The following is a 20349-nucleotide window of genomic DNA, read 5'->3' as shown; positions in this document are numbered from 1 at the left end:
GTCGTGTTTTAGACTAATGCTCCATCCTCTGATAGAGGGAGACTGGAAGAGAACAGAGACAAATATAAAAAGAGAGGCCAAGGAAGATATGAGTACTTTTCTAGGCTTCAGCTCAATGGACGAACAGTCTTGTGGCACACAACCCAGATTCAAATCAAATCTGTACCTAGTTAACAACAATAATATAAGTCTTTGTCAGTGCAACGTTGTGGATATATCATGTATCAACCTCATATTGAACTCTTGACCATGAAGCCAGTTCCACTTTCTTTTTCATTTACTTCCCTCTAATCAGAGACTGATTTAGACATGGGATACCAGGCTCCAGTCCATAGTTTAAGAGTTGAATATCCCTGATGCATCACAAAAAAGTGCCAATTGTCACACATGAACAATGCATAATGCAATACCTCCTAATTAGCTGCAATGAATGGGATGACTGCATGAAATACAGTTGTTGATATGCCATACTAATAAAGCTACATTCGATTTATTTTGTTGCATGCATAACTGAAAGGTAATTTTAAGGAAGATGGGTCTTCTTTGAACTACATATCCCATCTATTTTCATTGGTTGTGACGAAACACAACGCACACGCATTGGAGGGGGTTGGTCGGATCTGTGTTTACTTCCGGATTTCGTTCGCAGCAGCAGCTGAAGACCGCTGTAGCTAGCGGTTTGAGCTGCATAGTAATTTTCCTGCAATTTAGCATTCATGACAGAGTGTAGCTAGCTAGCTAGACAAGCGGCGTCCCGAGACAAGATTTGGTTCATTCAATCGGCGAATGACATTGGGTACGCTAGCGGACGGCGACATAAAAACCGAAGCTACGAGATACCTCGCTGACCGGAAAGTGGACCGAGACCGTTGCCCGCTCTCCTCCACTCGTCTCCGAGCTCAAAGTCACTCAATGCTGCGCTCCTCTCGCTCGCCCTCGGCGCAGCACCTCGTCTCGAACTAACGAGATAGTTGTTCATGTTCTTGTTGTTATCTAAGCTCAGGTTCAAAACAAGGACACCAGCGATACGTTTTTGACAATTGACGACCAAATTAGGGACCGAGAGACACCGATCCACGGAGAGAGACGGGTCGGGACCAGGTGGTGAAGCGAGGGTTGGCCGGATAAAGTAAGGGGTCGCCTCCAACCCTTGCTGGTGGATTTGTTCCTAGATACAAGCATTCACCATGGATTGGTTAATGGGGTGAGTACAGCTACCGCTTTCCAGCTGTCACGTTGACAGCACATAGCTAACGTTACCAGTTAATAATCCATTTTTGTGGCCGGTGATATTTGACAACAAATCAGAGGTTTACTGTATCAGAACATGTACTATGAACAAGACTACCTGTGAAAATTAGTGCACTTTCCTCTAGATGGCTAGTTAGCTTGCCAAGTAGAGATCATTATGCAATCGTCTCATTTTTAGGAAACAACGGTAACGTTAACCTGCGGGCGGAGCATCCCGTGGCCTGTGTAGCACAACCAGCGGCCCAGATTAGGTCCTGAAAATGTATTGTTACACACTAGTTTATTTTTAGGCAGATTTATTTAGCTAGCAACCTAGCCGTGTTCTGTGTAACGTTATTTCCCTCGCAAGGTGCGTTGTTTGATTAACATTTGGAACAGGTTTCAAGTAGCTAGCTAGTTTATTGGCTATTTATACAGTTAGCTACGCTACGTTGGCTTGGTATTTACTGTAAATTGGACAGCTAACAAGCTAGCTGGAGGGCTAGCTGGCTGACAGCACACAGGCCCGGTGACTTCTGCGGATGATGATACTTTTTCGAGTCTAAAATACATGTTATATCTACAATGTAGCAGATTTTCATTTCAGAGGTTATCATCACAGTGTAGTTTGTGCAGATCAATTGTGTTGAAATGCAAGTGTGTGGTTTTGGTGGTGACATCATGCGAGTTGACACCTTTCGAGCCGCGTATGCGATGCTGACCTGTCACTTTATTTTTGTTTGACACTTCCGTTTTAGGAGTCCTAAATCTGAAAATCCAATTCCAGTTTTTCCATCATGACATGTGAGACATTGCAAGACAAGTGTATTCTCTCATTTGCCTTAGTTTTGTTTATTGACCACAGATTTGTTTCATGACTTAGTTGCACACTATTTACAATGCAAACTCCGGCGAATCAGGCATGGGTAGAGTCTTAATTCATATTTGCGTGCAAAGAGAGGAGAGTAATGAAAATGTAATCGACAACTTTGCATTGGCATGATAAGCCCAGGACATACAAATAATTAGCAGATAGACAGATTTGCCTGTTTGTGAACTCACTCAAGGAGTATACGGCGGTATACACACTTTGCAGTGTGTTTTCTAATGTTTACCCTGCTGTATTTTGTTATGATATTATTTCAGTCATTTGTTGCTTGATACTGTATAGAAGATACCTCTGTATTGTCAGATGACATATCTAAGCACACTTGAAAGATTAGGCCTATCTGTCTGTTATTTGTGTGTCCGTGTGTGTGCTTATGGAGAGATCAATGCTCCTTCTTCATAAAGACACACATCTCCTGTCTGTCTCTGTCTGTCTTTGTCTGTCTCTGTCTGTGTGCTCCTGGGCCAGCACTGATATCATCTCCCAGCAAGGATCTAAAACACAACACAGTGACAGAACATAACACAGTGACAGAACATAACACAGTGACAGAACATAGCACTTCCTTTGTCTGCCCGGCAGCGGTGTCACGGCAGGATTTAAGTCCCCATTGAAAGGTGTGCCGCCGTCAGTGTGAGGGAGGGTAGAGGAAGGGGTGGAGGCCTGCTGTTTGGCTGGTTCTCCTCAACATGACATTCTGGCTGAAGAGGTAACAACAATGTAATCATGGCCTCATTGGAACCGCTGCCAAAATATGAACCAGGCACCAGCTACAACAAATCGTTTTTTTCTGGCATTCGTTGTCTGACTTCTGGTTGATGTGGTGGTGTTGACAGGTCTCATGTTCTCATTTTTCATCTGTGAAAAATAAATATTATCTTTCTCCATATCCTCTGCCTCTCTCTTTGCCTTTCCCTCTCTGCCTTCAGACTGATAAATATGATCTTTCTCCATATCCTCTGCCTCTCTCTCTTTGCCTCTCCCTCTCTGCCTTCATACTGATAAATATGATCTTTCTCCATATCCTCTGCCTCTCTCTCTTTGCCTTTCCCTCTCTGCCTTCAGACTGATAAATATGATCTTTCTCCATATCCTCTGCCTCTCTCTCTTTGCCTTTCCCTCTCTGCCTTCAGACTGATAAATATGATCTTTCTCCATATCCTCTGCCTCTCTCTCTTTGCCTTTCCCTCTCTGCCTTCAGACTGATAAATATGATCTTTCTCCATATCCTCTGCCTCTCTCTCTTTGCCTTTCCCTCTCTGCCTTCAGACTGATAAATATGATCTTTCTCCATATCCTCTGCCTCTCTCTCTTTGCCTTTCCCTCTCTGCCTTCAGACTGATAAATATGATCTTTCTCCATATCCTCTGCCTCTCTCTCTTTGCCTTTCCCTCTCTGCCTTCAGACTGATAAATATGATCTTTCTCTATATCCTCTGCCTCTCTCTCTTTGCCTTTCCCTCTCTGCCTTCATACTGATAAATATGATCTTTCTCCATATCCTCTGCCTCTCTCTCTTTGCCTCTCCCTCTCTGCCTTCAGACTGATAAATATGATCTTTCTCCATATCCTCTGCCTCTCTCTCTTTGCCTTTCCCTCTCTGCCTTCATACTGATAAATATGATCTTTCTCCATATCCTCTGCCTCTCTCTCTTTGCCTTTCCCTCTCTGCCTTCATACTGATAAATATGATCTTTCTCCATATCCTCTGCCTCTCTCTCTTTGCCTTTCCCTCTCTGCCTTCAGACTGATAAATATGATCTTTCTCCATATCCTCTGCCTCTCTCTCTTTGCCTTTCCCTCTCTGCCTTCAGACTGATAAATATGATCTTTCTCCATATCCTCTGCCTCTCTCTCTTTGCCTTTCCCTCTCTGCCTTCAGACTGTTTTTTCCCCCTTCAGTTTGTACTTTCAGACCTGAACTGGTTGATATGTCTGTAATTCATGTTTAAGTGCAGCATTGTTTAGCCTTGCAGACAGGGAGGATCAGACAGAGAGCAATTGTAGTCTACTACACAGCACAAACTTAACCTAATGTACCTTTTATCAGCTACTGTTCAGGTCAATGAAGTTATGACTCTGTCATCTACCCACTTCATGAAGGCCTTGACAAAAAGCACAATGCCCAGCTGGACAAAGGAAGATGTGGCCCATATTCTGCTGCTGTCGTGTGTGTGTGTGTGTAAATATACATACATACATACATACATACATACATACATACATACATACATACATACATACATACATACATACATACATACAGTGGGGCAAAAAAGTATTTAGTCAGCCACTTAATTGTGCAAGTTCTCCCACTTAAAAAGATGAGAAAGGCCAGTAATTTTCATCATAGGTACACTTCAACTATGACAGACAAAATGAGGGGATAAAATCACATTGTAGGATTTTTAATGAAATTATTTGCAAATTATGGTGGAAAATAAGTATTTGGTCAATAACAAAAGTTTTTTTGTTATATACCCTTTGTTGGCAATGACAGAGGTCAAACTTTTTCTGTAAGTCTTCACAAGGTTTTCACACACTGTTGCTGATATTTTGGCCCATTCCTCCATGCAGATCTCCTCTAGAGCAGTGATGTTTTGGGGCTGTTGCTGGGCAACACAGACTTTCAACTCCCTCCAAAGATTTTCTATGTGGTTGAGATCTGGAGACTGGCTAGGCCACTCCAGGACCTTGAAATGCTTCTTACGAAGCCACTCCTTCGTTGCCCGGGCGGTGTGTTTGGGCTCATTGTCATGCTGAAAGACCCAGCCACGTTTCAATGCCCTTGCTGATGGAAGGAGGTTTTCACTCAAAATCTCACAATACATGGTCCCATTCATTCTTTCCTTTACACGGATCAGTCGTCCTGGTCCCTTTGCAGAAAAACAGCCCTAAAGCATGATGTTTCCACCCCCATGCTTCACAGTATGTATGGCGTTCTTTGGATGCAACTCAGCATTCTTTGTCCTCCAAACACGACAAGTTGAGTTTTTACCAAAAAGTTATATTTTGGTTTCATCTGACCATATGATATTCTCCCAATCTTCTTCTGGATCATCCAAGTGCTCTCTAGCAAACTTCAGACGGGCCTGGGATGTGCAGGGGTGCGAGGTAATAACTTGTCTACATACAAGTGGTACCAGTACTGTGTCGATGTGCAGGGGTACGAGGTAATAACTTGTCTACATACAAGTGGTACCAGTACTGCGTCGATGTGCAGGGGTACGAGGTAATAACTTGTCTATATACAAGGAGTACCAGTACTGCGTCGATGTGCAGGGGTACGAGGTAATAACTTGTCTATATACAAGGGGTACCAGTACTGCGTCGATGTGCAGGGGTACGAGGTAATTGAGGTAGATATGTACATATAACTAGGAATAAAGTGACAGATAATATACAGTAGCAGCAGCGTGTGTGATGAGTCAGAAAAGAGAGTCCGGATAGCTATTTGGTTAACTAATGATTTAACTAACTATTTAGCAGACTTATGTCTTGGGGGTTGAAGCGGAGCAGGGTCCTTTTGGTTCCAGACCAAAAGTGGTTCCACTGTCAACAGTGGGTGTGGTGCATCAGTACTGCTTGCCATGTGGTTGCAGAGAGAACAATCTATGACTTGGGTGACTGGAGTCTTTGACATTTTTTGGGCCTTCCTCTGACATTGTCTGGTATAAAGGTCCTGGATGGCAGGGAGCTCCGCCCCAGTTATTTACTGGGCCATACGTATTACCCTCTGTGGCGCCTTGCAGTCGGAAGCCAAGCAGTTGCCATACCAAGTGGTGATGCAGCCAGTCAAGATGCTCACTGGTGCAGCTTTAGAACTTTTTGAGGATCTGAGGGCCAATGACAAATATTTTCAGCCTCCTGAGGGGGAAGAGGTGTTGTTGTGCCCTCCACGACTGTGACCCACTCCACTTCAGCCCCATCGATGTGAATGGGGGCGTGCTCGGCCCTTCGTTTCCTGTAGTCCGTGATCAGCTCCTTTGTCTTTCTGACGTTGAGGGAGGGGTTGTTGTCCTGACATCACACTGCCAGGTCTATGACCTCCTCCCTATATGCTGTCTCTTCATCGTTGGTGATCAGGCCTACCACCATCATGTCATCGGCAAACATAACGATGGTATTGGAGTCGTGGGTGAACAGGGAGTACAGGAGGGAACTAAGCACGCCCCACTGAGGGGCCCCCGTGTTGAGGATCAGCGTGGCGGATGTGTTGTTGCCTACCCTTACCACCTTGGGGTGCCCCGTCAGGAAGTCCAGGATCCAGTTGCAGAGGGAGGTGTTCAGTCCCAGGGTTCTTAGCTTAGTGATGAGCTTGTGGGCACTATGATGTTGAATGCTGAACAGCATTCTCACGTAGGTGTTCCTTTTGTCCAAGTGAGAAAGGGCAATGTGGAGTGCAATAGAGATTGCATCATCTGTGGATCTGTTGGGGTGGTAAGTGAATTGGAGTGAGTGTCTGGGATTATGGCGAATTGGAGTGGGTGTCAGGGTGTCTGGGATTATGGTGTTGATATGAGCCATGACCCGCCTTTCAAAGCATAGCAGCAGATGTGAGTGCTACAGGGCGAGATTCATTTAGACAGGTTACCTTGGCATTCTTAGGCACAGGGACTATGGTGGTCTGCTTGAAACATGTAGGTGTGACAGACTGTGTCAGGTTGAAAATGTCAGTGAAGACACTTGCCAGCTGGTCAGCGCATGCTCTGAGTACGTGTCCTGGTAATCCATCTGGCCCTGCGTCCTTATGAATGTTAACCTGTTTAAAGGTCTTACTCGCAACGGAGAGCGTGATCACACAGTCGTCCTGAACAGCTGGTGCTCTACGCATGGTTCAGTGTTGCTTGCCTTGATGCGAGTATAGAAGGCATTTAGCTCATCTGGTAGCTTGCGTTACTGGGCAGCTCGTTGCTGGATTTCCCTGTGTAATCCGTTGTAGTTTATTTTTTATTTTTTTTTAACCTTTATTTAACTAGGCAAGTCAGTTAAGAACAAATTCTTATTTTCAATGATGGCCTAGGAACAGTGGGTTAACTGCCTGTTCAGGGGCAGAACGACAGATTTGTACCTTGTCAGCTCGGGGGTTTGAACTTGCAACCTTCCGGTTACTAGTCCAACACTCTAACCACTAGGCTACGCTGCCGCCCCGTTTGCAAATCCTCCCACATCCGACGAGCGTCAGTGCCGGTGTAGTACAATTCGATCTTAGTCCTGTATTGATGCTTTACCTGTGTGATGGTTCATTGACGGGCGCAGTGGGATTTCTTATAAGCGTCCGGGTTAGTGTCCCGCTCCTTGAAAGCGGCAGCTCTAGCCGTTTGCTCAGTATGAATGTTGCCTGTAATCCATGGCTTCTGGTTGGGATATGTACTTATGGTCACTGTATGGATGATGTCATCGATGCACTTATTAATGAAGTAGGTTTACTGATGTGGTAAACTCCTCAATACCATCGGATGACTCCCGAAACAACATATTCCCGTCGGTGCTAGAAAAACAGCCCTGTAGCTTAGAGATGCTCTCGTTGTTATGATGGAGGGATGAAAAACTTAATGATGGAGGGAAAAAGAGGGTGATATGAGAACCCCTAATGGGGGAGAGATGAAGTGATAAAGAGAAGGTTGACAGGACCATGACAAAATGGATAGATATAAGACGATATGGGAGTTGTTGATAGGTGAAAGCTGGAGTGAGTAAAGCTGAGCTTGTCCACTGAGGTCATTGATTGGTACAGTAATAAATGCCAGAGCTAATAGGTCACTTTGGTGTGTCGTGGTCGGAATGATGATATCAAAGACAACGTGTGTGTGTGTGCAGTAAAGTACTTAAGTAAAAATACTTAAGTACTACTTAATTAGGTTTTTGGGGTATCTGTACTTTACTATTTATATTTTTGTCAACTTACTTACTTTCACTTCAGTACATTTAATAAAGAAAATTCTGTACTTTTTACGCCGTACATATTCCCTGACACCCAAAGGTACTCGTTATATCTTGAATGCCTAGCAGGACAGGAAAATGGTCTAATTCACACACTTATCAAGAGAACATCCCTGGTCATCCCTACTGCCTAGGATCTGGCTGACCCACTAAACACATGCTTCGTTTGTAAATTATGTCTAAGTGTGGGTGCGTGCCCCTGGCTATCCGTAAATTTAAAAAACAAGAAAATGGAACTGTCTGGTTTGCATAGTATAAAGAATTAGAAATTATTTATATTTTTGATACTTAAGTATATTTAAAACCAAATACTTTTAGACTTTTACTCAAGTAGTATTTTACTGGTTGACTTTTACTTGAGTCATTTTCTATGAAGGTATCTTTACTTTTATTCAAGTATGACAATTGGGTACTTTTTCCACCACTGTGTGTCCGTCTAGGCATTGTGCAACGGCTTGTTGTCGGACCTTCACAAGGTTGGTAGATGATTGGGGTGTCATTGTGTTTGTGTATTCTTGTGTATGTTGGTCCCATGACTGAATGTACCCCTTTGAAATGGATAGGTGTTTAATCCCTCATGCATTACCAATCCAGCAGGAGGGAGGGAGCGAGAGAGAAAAATGACTACTAAGTGGTGTTAACTTTAGGGTGCATGACCTGAACAATGGCTTTCAAGTAAAATTGTATTGGTCGCGTACACATTTTGCAGATGATATCAGTGCAGCGAAATGCTTATGTTTCTAGCTCCAACAGTGATACCGAACTAAACAATACACACATCCCCAAAATATTAATTAATATATCAAGAAATATAAGAACGAACAATGTCAGATTCCGAAATATCAATATATATGTATATGATGGCTTGTATAGACCGTGTGGACGTAAATGTATATGAATAGGAAAGGTGTGTACAGTAGTACTTATATAGGATGAGACTTGACTAGAATACAGTATATTCATATAAAGTGGGTAAAACAGTATGTAAACATTATTAAAGTGACCAGTGTTAAATTACTGTGTACATACGGCAGCAGTCCCTAAGGGGCAGGGGAGAGTACCAGGTGGTAGCCGGCTAGGAACAGTTACTAAGTTCAGGGCATTGTACCAGGTGGTAGCCGGCTAGGAACAGTTACTAAGTTCAGGGCATTGTACTGGGTGGATGCCGGCTAGGAACAGTTACTAAGTTCAGGGCATTGTACTGGGTGGATGCCGGCTAGGAACAGTTACTAAGTTCAGGGCATTGTACTGGGTGGATGCCGGCTAGGAACAGTTACTATGTTCAGGGCATTGTACTGGGTGGATGCCGGCTAGGAACAGTTACTATGTTCAGGGCATTGTACTGGGTGGATGCCGGCTAGGAACAGTTACTAAGTTCAGGGCATTGTTCTGGGTGGATGCCGGCTAGGAACAGTTACTAAGTTCAGGGCATTGTACTGGGTGGATGCTGGCTAGTGGCGACTATTTAAGTCTGATGGCCTGGAGATATATAAGCTGTTTTTCAGTCTCTCTTTCCCTTCCTTTGACTTCCGGGTGCTGGATATGTCCTGGAGGGCAGGCAGTGGGCCCCCAGTGATACGTTGGGCTGGCCGCACCACCCTCTGGAGAGCCCTGAGATTGTGGACTGTGCAGTTGTTTTATCAGGCGGTGAAACAGCCCGGCAGGATGCACTTAGTGGTGCGTCTGTCTTTATTTGAGTAGGTAAGTGGATGGAAATGATTCAAACACAGACTAGATATTTTCCAATACCGACATCAGCCTGTGGCAGACACACATGGAGACAGTTCTTGTCTCCATAGGCTCTGTAGAATATGGGAACAATGCTCCTGATAACATCAAATATTTCACAAACTCAGACACATGAATAGGCATCATATGTTGAAGGTTTGATTTGGAATCTGACTGGGCTAGCACATGCTTACCCTTCGTGGTTAGATTGGAGTCATGTGAGACTGGATAACCAGCGGGCGACCATGTGCTTCTGGAGGCGAGCTGTACACCTAATAATAACGACGATGATGATGCTGCTGCTGCTGCTGATGAGTCACATGACCTTTGGCCAATGGGCAGCTGAAATGACTGGAGGGGAGATTCATAGAGCTATATATAAACTCACATTACGCACAGGGCCGGGTCTGGTTATTTATTAAAGCATCGTCACTCACACCATAGTTACACAGCCAAATGTTGTGTGTGCGTGTGTGTTTCATTGTCTGTGTATATGTGTGTGTTTTATAAATACACTACATGACCAGTATGTGGACACCTACTTGTTAAACATCTCATTCCAAAATCATGGGCATTAATATGGAGTTGGTCCCCCTTTGCTGCTATAACAGCCTCCACTCTTCTGGGAGGCTTTCCACTAGATGTTGGAACACTGCTGGAGACTTGCTTCCATTCAGCCACAAGACCATTAGTGAGGTCGGTCACTGATGTTGGCCGATTAGGCCTGGCTCGCAGTTGGTGTTCCAATTCATGGCAAAGGTGTTCGATGGATTGTAGGTCAGGGCTCTGTGCAGGCCAGTCAAGTTCTTCCACACCGATCTCAACAAACCATTTCTGTATGGACCTCACTTTGTGCACAAGGACATTGCCATGCTGAAACAGAAAGGGCCTTCCCCAAACTGTTGCCACAAATTTGGAAACACAGAATCTTCTAGAATGTAATTTTATGCTGTAGTGTTAAGATTTCCCTTCACCGGAACGAAGGGGCCAGAACCATGACAAACAGCCCCAGACCATTATTCGTGGCTGAGCCATTGTTGCTCCTAGACGTTTCCACTTCACAATAACAGCACTTACAGTTGACTGGGGCAGCTATTGCAGGGCAGAAATCTGATGCACTGACTTGTTGGAAAGGTGGCATCCTATGACGGTGCCACATTGAAAGTCAATGAGCTCTTCAGTAAGGCCATTCTACTTCCAATGTTTGTCTATGTGGATTGCATGGCTTTGTGCTTGATTGTATACATCTGTCAACAGTGGGTGTGGCTGAAATAGTCCAATCCACTAATTTGAAGGGGTGTCCACATACTTTTGTATATGTATTGTTTGAGTAGATCTACTGTATACCTGTTTGTGTGTTTCTGTTTTATGTATGCATTACCTCTTCTTACATTTGACTCATGGTGTGTATTCATAGAAAGTTATCTAAATGTCCTGGTACACTTCATAGCTGACGTCAATGCTCATTCGCAGCCATGTCCTCATCTCAACCCTTGTGCTTTATCTGTACCATCTCACACACCACACACACACACACACACGCATGCTAGCGCGCACACACACACCGCAGCAGTGTGAGTGAGTTCTCTGCTAGAGCTGAAGATATACACAGCAAATTGGCCAGTATTACCTAGTGTTGATTTTGCAGTGTAGCATTTATAGTGTTGATTCTGGTGTTAAATGAACACTGTAAGTGTTAAATTAAGTCAGCGATGTAAAAGAAGTCCAGTGTAGTGCTGTGCGATATATCAAATCAATTTGAATTTGTTTTTACACGATATTCCAAATGTTTGTATCGCAAAAATCAAGGTTTTGTTGTTTTTGTTTTATGAGCGTTTGTCTGCTTGTTCTCATGTTGTGTTTTTGGTCTCGTCTCCTTCGCTCCTCTGTGCTGTGTGCACCTTCCCATTTATACCAGAGATCTGTATATAATGATTAGATGCACGTCTCCGCCCTAACAATGGGAGTTGTTGTCCTAAAGACGGGAAGGCAGGCAACAAGCTCACAGCAGGTCCAAAATAAACGCATAGAAACACATTTACTTATTTTTGTACTGATTTTAGGGGGAGTGAAACCTCTTGCTTCGCCTCTTCCTCTATGGTTTAAACGTTCACCAAGCCCTTCCCCTGCCTCTCACGCCAACAGTTGAGAGATCACATCTTCCTCTCTGACAAGCGCTTTCACCTCATTATTTGCATTTGAGGTTTGGTCCAACAGAATGGGTCATATGGACACTGAAACACATTGAGACGTTATTTTACTGTAATAGAGGACAAGTTAACGTTTCTAACTATACCCTTTTATGTCTCAACTACTCAAGTTGCGCGCAGAGCAGACACTACTTAAACGAGAGTATCAATGAACATTGATTCTGGAAAATGAATGCTCAGTTGGTCATGTGTAGCATTGGTGTACAAGAATGTTATACTAGCCGTCTTGTCTGTGTTTTATAAATGTTCAATAAGCAGAAAATAAAACAATTCTATCAGGAATTGGCAACTAATTTTCATTCTGAGAAATATGGTAGGCCACTTGATTTCAACATCTGAACTAAGTGGACAGGCTAACAGGCTGACTACACCGCTCACGTCGCAAAATACATTTAGAGATCTATATTATTAAATTATTGCACCCACACTGCTCGCGCTCGCTAACGAGCGTCTGCGTTGCCAAGGGCTAAAATAGAAGTCAGTTCTATTTGTGACGCAGATCGCGCTGCAAGTCCTGCCTCTCCCATCTCCTCATTGGTTTATAGAAGCAGGTACCCACTGCCATCTCGTCGTTGGTTATACAAGGTCGGTAATGCACCGAATTTATGAAAGTTGCAATCGAAATATAAAGTCAAGATAAAAAATGCCTAGAAGGAGGAGAGATGATTATAAACGATTCGGTTCACCGTTTTATGTGTGAATTAATGGTCGGAGTAGAGGATCTTGTGCATTTCAGGTAAAATAACAACTCAATGTTTATATCCCAGGACAAATTAGCTAGTAACAGCAAGCTAGCTAAATAGGACGAATTAGCTAGCAAGTGCAAGCAAGCTAGCTAGCTAAATTGCCATACATTTTTAATGCTTTTCGACCTGTCCCCAAATTAATGAAATTGGTTCAGAATTTGTTTTGATATTTTAACCTGCGTGTCGTGATCGCATTTGGTGTGGGTGGACAAAATACATGTATGCACCATGGCATACGATGGAAATACATGTTTGCAAAAATCGCTGAAGTTGGAGACTTTTATCTCCCTCACCAACTTCAAACATCTGCTATCTGAGCAGCTAACCGATCGCTGCAGCTGTACATAATCTATTGGTAAACAGCCCACCCATTTTCACCTACCTCATCCCCACAGTTTTTATTTATTTACTTTTCTGCTCTTTTGCACACCAATATCTCTACCTGTACATGATCATCTGATCATTTATCACTCCAGTGTTAATCTGCAATATTGTAATTATTCGCCTACCTCCTCATGCCTTTTGCACACATTGTATATAGACTCCCCTTTTTTTCTACTGTGTTATTGACTTGTTAATTGTTTACTCCATGTGTAACTCTGTGTTGTCTGTTCACACTGCTATGCTTTATCTTGGCCAGGTCGCAGTTGCAAATGAGAACTTGTTCTCAACTAGCCTACCTGGTTAAATAAAGGTGAAATAAATAAAAATGTATGCACCATGGCATACGATGACGCACGCACGCAGCCGGTTTGGGTTCCGTGTTACATGCTGTTCAAACAGTTGGATACAGACAAAAGGATGTTTTTATAACAATTCAACTGTTCCAACCTCGTTAGCTAGCAAATAGATCCAAGTTGGCTAAACTTGAAATACAAAGATTAGCTAGCTAATCTCTAGCACATGGGCTTGAGAGATTGTTGATGAGACCTGTGTTCATTTTATATAGTCTAATGCCTGCTACACGAAGTTAGTCATTATTGGTGAATGTGCGTTATGCATGGTTCTAGTTAAATTTGTAACAGAAAAGGGCATTTTCATAGCTAGACTTGAAAGCCAGATCAGTGATTATTGCAAAAAAAAAATAATTACGCTATTTTGTTAAACTAATTAAATGATTAGTGGTCTGATGTTTGTGGAAGGCTTATATTTAAACTAGGTATAACTCCACAAACCCTGAATTCATTAGATTATTGCTGACTGGTTAAAATACAGTGTATTTGACCTTTTAATTGTACAACAATGCTTATTTAGAGAAATCATACAAAATATAGAGATATACAGTACCAGTCAAAAGTTTGGACACCTACTCATTCAAGGGTTTTTCTTTGTTTTTACTATTTTCTACATTGTAGAATAATAGTGAAGACATCACAACTATGAAATAACACATATGGAATCATGTACTATCCATAAAAGTGTTGGACAATTCCAAATATATTTTTGATTCTTCAAGGTAGTAACCCTTTGCCTTCATGACAGCTTTGCACACTCTTGGCATTCTCTCAACCAGCTTCACCTGGAATGCTTTTCTAACCATCTTGAATGAGTTCCCACAAATGTTGAGTACTTGTTTTCCTTCACTCTGCGGTCCAAGTCATCTCAAATCATCTAATTTGGGTTGAGGTCAAGTGATTGTGGAGGCCAGGTCATCTGATGCAGTACTCCATCTCTCTCCTTCTTTGTAAAATAGCCCTTACACAGCCTGGAGGTGTGTTGTGTCATTGTCCTGTTGAAAAAAAATATATGTTAGTCCCACTAAGCGCAAACCAGATGGGATGGTGTAACGCAGCAGAATGCTGTGGTAGCCATGCTGGTCAAGTGTTCCTTGAATTCTAAATAAATCACAGACAGTGTCACCAGCAGTGGAACCAAAAATCTCATTTGGACTCATCAGACCAAGGGATAGATTTCCACCGGTCTAATGTACATTGCTTGTGTTTCTTGGCTCAAGTAAGTCTCTTCTTATTATTGGTGTCCTTTAGTAGTGGTTTCTTTGCAGCAATTCGACCATGAAGGCCTGATTCACGCAGTCTCCTCTGAACAGTTGATGTTGAGATGTGAACTCCTTGAAGCATTTATTTGGGCAGCAATTTCTGAGGCTGGTAACTCTAATGAACTTATCCTCTGGTAACTCTGGATCTTTCTTTCCTGTGGCGGTCCTCATGAGAACCAGTTTCATCATAGCGCTTGATGGTTTTTGCGACTGCACTTGAAGAAACTTTCAAAGTTCTTGAAATTTTCCGGATTGACCTTCATGTCTTAAAGTAATGATGAACTGTTGTTTTTCTTAGCCCTATTTGGCAGCTCACATAAGCAGTCTTCTGTATTAAACCCTTACCTTGTCACAACAACTGATTGGCTCAAACGCATTAAGGAAAAAATTCCATTTTTAACAACGCACACCTGTTAATTGAAATGCATTCCTGGTGACTACCTCATGAAGCTGGTTGAGAGTATACCACGAGTGTGCAAAGGGTTACTACTTTGAAGAATATCAAATCTAAAATATATTTTGATTTCTTCAACAATTTATTACTTACTACATGATTCCATATGTGTTATTTCATAGTTTTGATGTCTTACTATTGTAAAGTGGCTGTTCCACTGGATGTCATAAGGTGAAAGCACCAATTTGTAAGTCGCTCTGGATAAGAGCGTCTGCTAAATGACTTAAATGTTAAATGTTACTATTATTTTACAATGTAGAAAATAGTAAAAATAAAGAGAAATTCTGCAATGAGTAGGTGTGTCCAAACTTTTGACTGGTACTGTATATCGTGAGTCACCTATAAATTTTATATGATTTTTTTTGGCCATATTGCCCAGCCCTATCCCAGTGTTGGTGTTAATAACCATCATTAAACCAAACCACGCCCATCATTATCATATTTCCCAGCATGCTCTATTGCTTGTTGATTTTTATAATTGTTTTTTTCATTATTTATGTTTTTGCATATACATTGATTGATTGATTAATCTTGTGCTACTCAAATATCAATAACATACATTTTCTAAACAAATCCAATCTTTTACTTGGACTGATTGCACCCAATACATAAACGGTTGTTTCAGTTTAAATGGTTTAGGTATTCTCCTGTCTTAGTCTTCCTAACCCGGCAGTCATTCTGAATGCAGGTTGTGGGTGAATACAAATTCCAAATGTTTGATATCCCCACTCTGGCTGGATTCCAATAAGAATCACACATCACTTTGCAAGCCAGCATAATGTGACTTGCAGGCCTGATGTGTCCTGTAAACCATGAGATTCAGGCCACTATATCAGGGTAAAACTAGGACCTCAAAATGAGGCCTTATGAAATACATGTGCTATTGTATTAAATCATTTTGTTTAAATGCTAACATATTTGCTTAGGATCTCAGTTGTTGAAAGGCCACAGGACTGAAAATGGATGAATTCAATAACCATGTCTCTGTCACTAACAAATACAGTCATGGGTGATAACTTTCCAATTCACTCGAAATGCAAGGCACTCTGGGAAATATGCAAATGAGGCTTTACACTAAGCAATGTGTTAATTTAACACTGAGAGCTGTGGACCCGTATAGACAATGGACCACTGTTATTCAACACTCAGTGTTGATTTAACACTGGAGAATTTGCTGTGTAGTTCTAGAGCTGAATTATATACAGTTGAAGTCAGAAGTTTATATACACTTAGGTTGGAGTCATTAAAACTCCTTTTTCAACCACTCCACAAATTTCTTGTTAACAAACTATAGTTTTGGCAAGTTCGGTTAGTACATCTACTTTGTGCATGACACAAGTAATTTTCCCAACAATTATTCACCTAATACCTTTTTTTGCACTATTGGTTAGAGTCTGTAAGTAAGCATTTCACTGTGAAGATGCTGGAGGAAACCGGTACAAAAGTATCTATATCCACAGTAAAATGAGTCATATATCGACATAACCTGAAAGGCCGCTCTGCAAGTAAGATGTCACTGCTCAAAACCGCCATAAAATTGCCAGACTACGGTTTGCACTGCACATGGGGACAGAGATCATACTTTTTGGAGAAATGTCCTCTGGTCTGATGAAACAAAAATAATACTGTTTGGACATAATGACCATCGTTATGTTTGGAGGAAAAAGGGGGAGGCATGCAAGCCGAAAGAACACCATCCCAATCGTGAAGCACGGGGGTGGCAGCATCATGTTTTCGGGGTGTTTTGCTGCAGGAGGGACTGATGCACCTCACAAAATAGATGGCATCATGAGGAGGGGTAATTGGTGTGGATAAATTGAAGCAACATGTTGTGACAAAATGGCTTTAGGACAACAAAATCAAGGTATTGGAGTGGCCCTGACCTCAATCCTATAGAACATATGTGGGCAGAACTGATAAAGCGTGTGTGAGCAAGGAGGCCTACAAACCTGACTCAGTTACACCAGCTCTGTCAGGAGGAATGGGCCAAAATTCACCCATCTTATTGTAGGAAGCTTGTGGAAGGCTACCCGAAACATTTGACCCAAGTTAAACAATTTAAAGGCAATGTTACCAAATACTAATTGAGTGTATGTAATCTTCTGATCCACTGGGAATGTGATGAAAGAAATAAAAGCTGAATTAAATCACTCTCTACTATTATTCTGACATGTTATATTCTTAAAATTAAGTGGTGATCCTAACTGACCTAAGACAGGGAATTAAATGTATATGACAATGGTGTATGTAAACTTCCGACTTCAACTGTATGTCCTGATCAGGAGACATAATCTGTCGCTGCATTCTCCAGGCTGGATGGAACAGGGACTAACAGAACATTTCTTTGCCCCTGAGTCAACTCTGTCTCCTCCACCAAGTTCTTTCACTCTCTTTCTCTTTGTTAGGCTTGTTCTAATATGCTTTCTGACTCCTACACACCAGGTCCTTCTCCATGAGGGGGTGTGTGGCGTCTTAAGTCAGTTACGAGGATATTATAATTGATCCGAGATCCGAAAACACACAGCTTACTGTAAGACCTGTCTGCTCGATCTCTTTTATGCTTGCTCTTTCTTGCCCTCTCGCTCTTTCTTGCTTTCTCGCTCGCTCTCTCTTGCTCTTTCTCGCTCTCTTTTTTGCTATTTTTCTCGCTCGCTCACTCTCGTTCACGCTCGCTCGCTCCCTTTCTTGCTCTCTTTCTGGCTCTTTCTTGCGCTCTTTCTTGTTCGCTCTTTCTTGCTCGCTCGCTCCATTTCTCGCTCGCTCTTTTTCTTGCTCTCTTTTTTTTTTTTTTTCTTGCTCTTTCTTGCTCTCTGGTGCTCTCTCTCTCACTCTCTTTCTTGCTCTCTCACTCTCGCTCTCTTTCTTTGATAGAACACTGATGTGTGGAGATGTTTGCTGGCTAGGCTGTTGTAGATGCTAGGCTGCTCAGCACTGAGCAGAGAACAGCGGCCAACCCAAGCAGGCCAACCCTGGGGTAAATGGAGCAAGCATGTTCAGCCAGTGGGGCAACAACCAGAGCCAAGCTAGCATCACTGGGGTTAGCCTGGGGCAACTAGAGCCAAGCTAGCATCACTGGGGTTAGCCAGGGGCAACTAGAGCCTAGCTAGCATCGGTGGGGTTAGCCAGGGGCAACTAGAGCCTAGCTAGCATCGGTGGGGTTTAGCCAGGGGCAACTAGAGCCTAGCTAGCATCGCTGGGGTTAGCCAGGGGCAACTAGAGCCTAGCTAGTGGAGCTGGGGTTAGCCAGGGGCAACTACAACCTAGCTAGTTGAGCTGGGTTTAGCCAGGGGCAACTAGAGCCTAGCTAGCATCACTGGGGTTAGCCAGGGGCAATTCGAGCCTAGCTAACATCACTGGGGTTAGCCAGGGGCAACTAGAGCCTAGCTAGCATCACTGGGTGTTAGCCATGGGCAACTATATGCTAGCTAGTGGAGCTGGGGTTAGCCAGGGGCAACTATATGCTAGCTAGCGGAGCTGTGGTTAGCAGAAGAAAGGAGCGAGGGGAGGAGAGAGCGGAAGGGAGGGGAAAGTTCTCATTTGGGAAAACTGGGAATAGGCACGAATTCCCTTCTTTGCCAGCTTTCCTCCCCACATAATGTTCAGCCACTTCATTTAGTAGCATTTCAGTCTAGTGGCTTTGACATGGTTTTGTTGCAGTCAACAACTGAGGCATCACTTAAGGGCATCTGACAGCAGCAAAGGCATGCGAAGATCAGCACAGTCTGCGTGGCACAGCACACCACAGGCTGTGGGGCAACCGTTCCTTCAGGTGTCATGGAAGGTGTCGTCACAGTTAAGCTAGCTACAGCTAGCTCTTCTCCACTAGCATTTTGCACAGAAGTGAGTTGAAACAGGAGAAGGAATAGAGGGTTGAACCCTGTGACCCCAGGCCTAGATACTGTGTCTAAGTAAGGCTATTAGAAGGAAATGGAAAACGATATAAAGGTTCTTTTGAGCCCTTTTCTGAGGTAAATGGCCTAGGGTACACACACACACACACACACACACACACACACACACACACACACACCTGGTTAGACAGCACTGCACTCTCTCTGGGGTCTCTTGAGATCATTTTTCTCTCTCCTTCCCTCCATCTCTCCCTCTCAGGCAGGGTGAGGCGCAGAAATGAAAGTCATACCAGAATGACTGCACTTTGGCTTTTACCGAATATGCATGCATAAGTCTGTCTGTCTCAAAAGGGGAAACCACCCCACCAATCCTAAACAACCCTGGCGGCCCACCCTATCCCTTGGACAACCTATAATATAAAAACAAAAAATATTCAAGATTTTTTATTTATTGTGTGTGTTGTTTCTATGTTTTCCCTTTCTGTTTAGAATAGGTTTTAGGAGTGACCGTGCTTTGACGATGTTGACTGTCTCATAACGCTGGGGGGGACCGCCCAAACTCCAATGATGGATGGTGATGGGTCACAACAGGTTCTATAATCAAACCTTATTAATGGGTGGTGAAGGGTCACATTGAAAGGCTGGTTATGGCACACATCAACTCCATCATCCCAGACACCCTGGACCCACTCCAATTTGCATACTGCCCTAACAGATCCATAGAAGACGCAATCTCAATTGCACTCCACACTGCCCTCACTCACCTAGTGTGTTTTTGTGATAATTTTTTGTAACCTTTATTCTGTCTGTCTCTCTGTGTGTGGGTGTGACTGTGTCTGTCTCTGTGTGGTGTGACTGTGTCTGTCTCTGTGTGTGGGTGTGACTGTGTCTGTCTCTGTGTGTGGGTGTGACTGTGTCTGTCTCTGTGTGTGGGTGTGACTGTGTCTGTCTCTGTGTGTGGGTGTGACTGTGTCTGTCTGTGTGTGGGTGTGACTGTGTCTGTCTCTGTGTGTGACTTTGTCTGTCTCTGTGTGTGACTGTTTCTGTCTCTGTGTGTGGGTGTGACTGTGTCTGTCTCTGTGTGTGGGTGTGACTGTGTCTGTCTCTGTGTGGGTGTGACTGTGGGTGTGACAGTGTCTCTGTGTGACTGTGTCTGTCTCTGTGTGTGGGTGTGACTGTGTCTGTCTCTGTGTGTGGGTGTGACTGTGTCTGTCTCTGTGTGTGGTTGTGACTGTGTCTGTCTCTGTGTGTGGTTGTGACTGTGTCTGTCTCTGTGTGTGGTTGTGACTGTGTCTGTCTCTGG

General features: G+C 43.2%; 1 protein-coding gene across 1 annotated transcript in view; it reads left to right on the top strand.

Annotated features, from left to right (window-relative positions):
* The first annotated feature begins 634 nt into the window (after positions 1-634).
* LOC115144760 (MOB kinase activator 2-like) overlaps positions 635-20349 on the top strand; it is a 105596-nt gene continuing 85881 nt past the window's right edge. Inside the window, exon 1 of the mRNA XM_029685809.2 lies at positions 635-1204. Coding sequence (XP_029541669.1) covers positions 1188-1204 — 17 coding nt within the window. The 5' untranslated portion in view covers positions 635-1187. The remainder of the gene's footprint in view (positions 1205-20349) is intronic.

Source organism: Oncorhynchus nerka, linkage group LG17, assembly GCF_034236695.1.
Source record: "Oncorhynchus nerka isolate Pitt River linkage group LG17, Oner_Uvic_2.0, whole genome shotgun sequence".
Taxonomy (NCBI): domain Eukaryota; kingdom Metazoa; phylum Chordata; class Actinopteri; order Salmoniformes; family Salmonidae; genus Oncorhynchus; species Oncorhynchus nerka.
The sequence above is the reverse complement of the archived record's forward strand: the minus strand, read 5'-3'. Positions and strand labels throughout refer to the sequence as shown.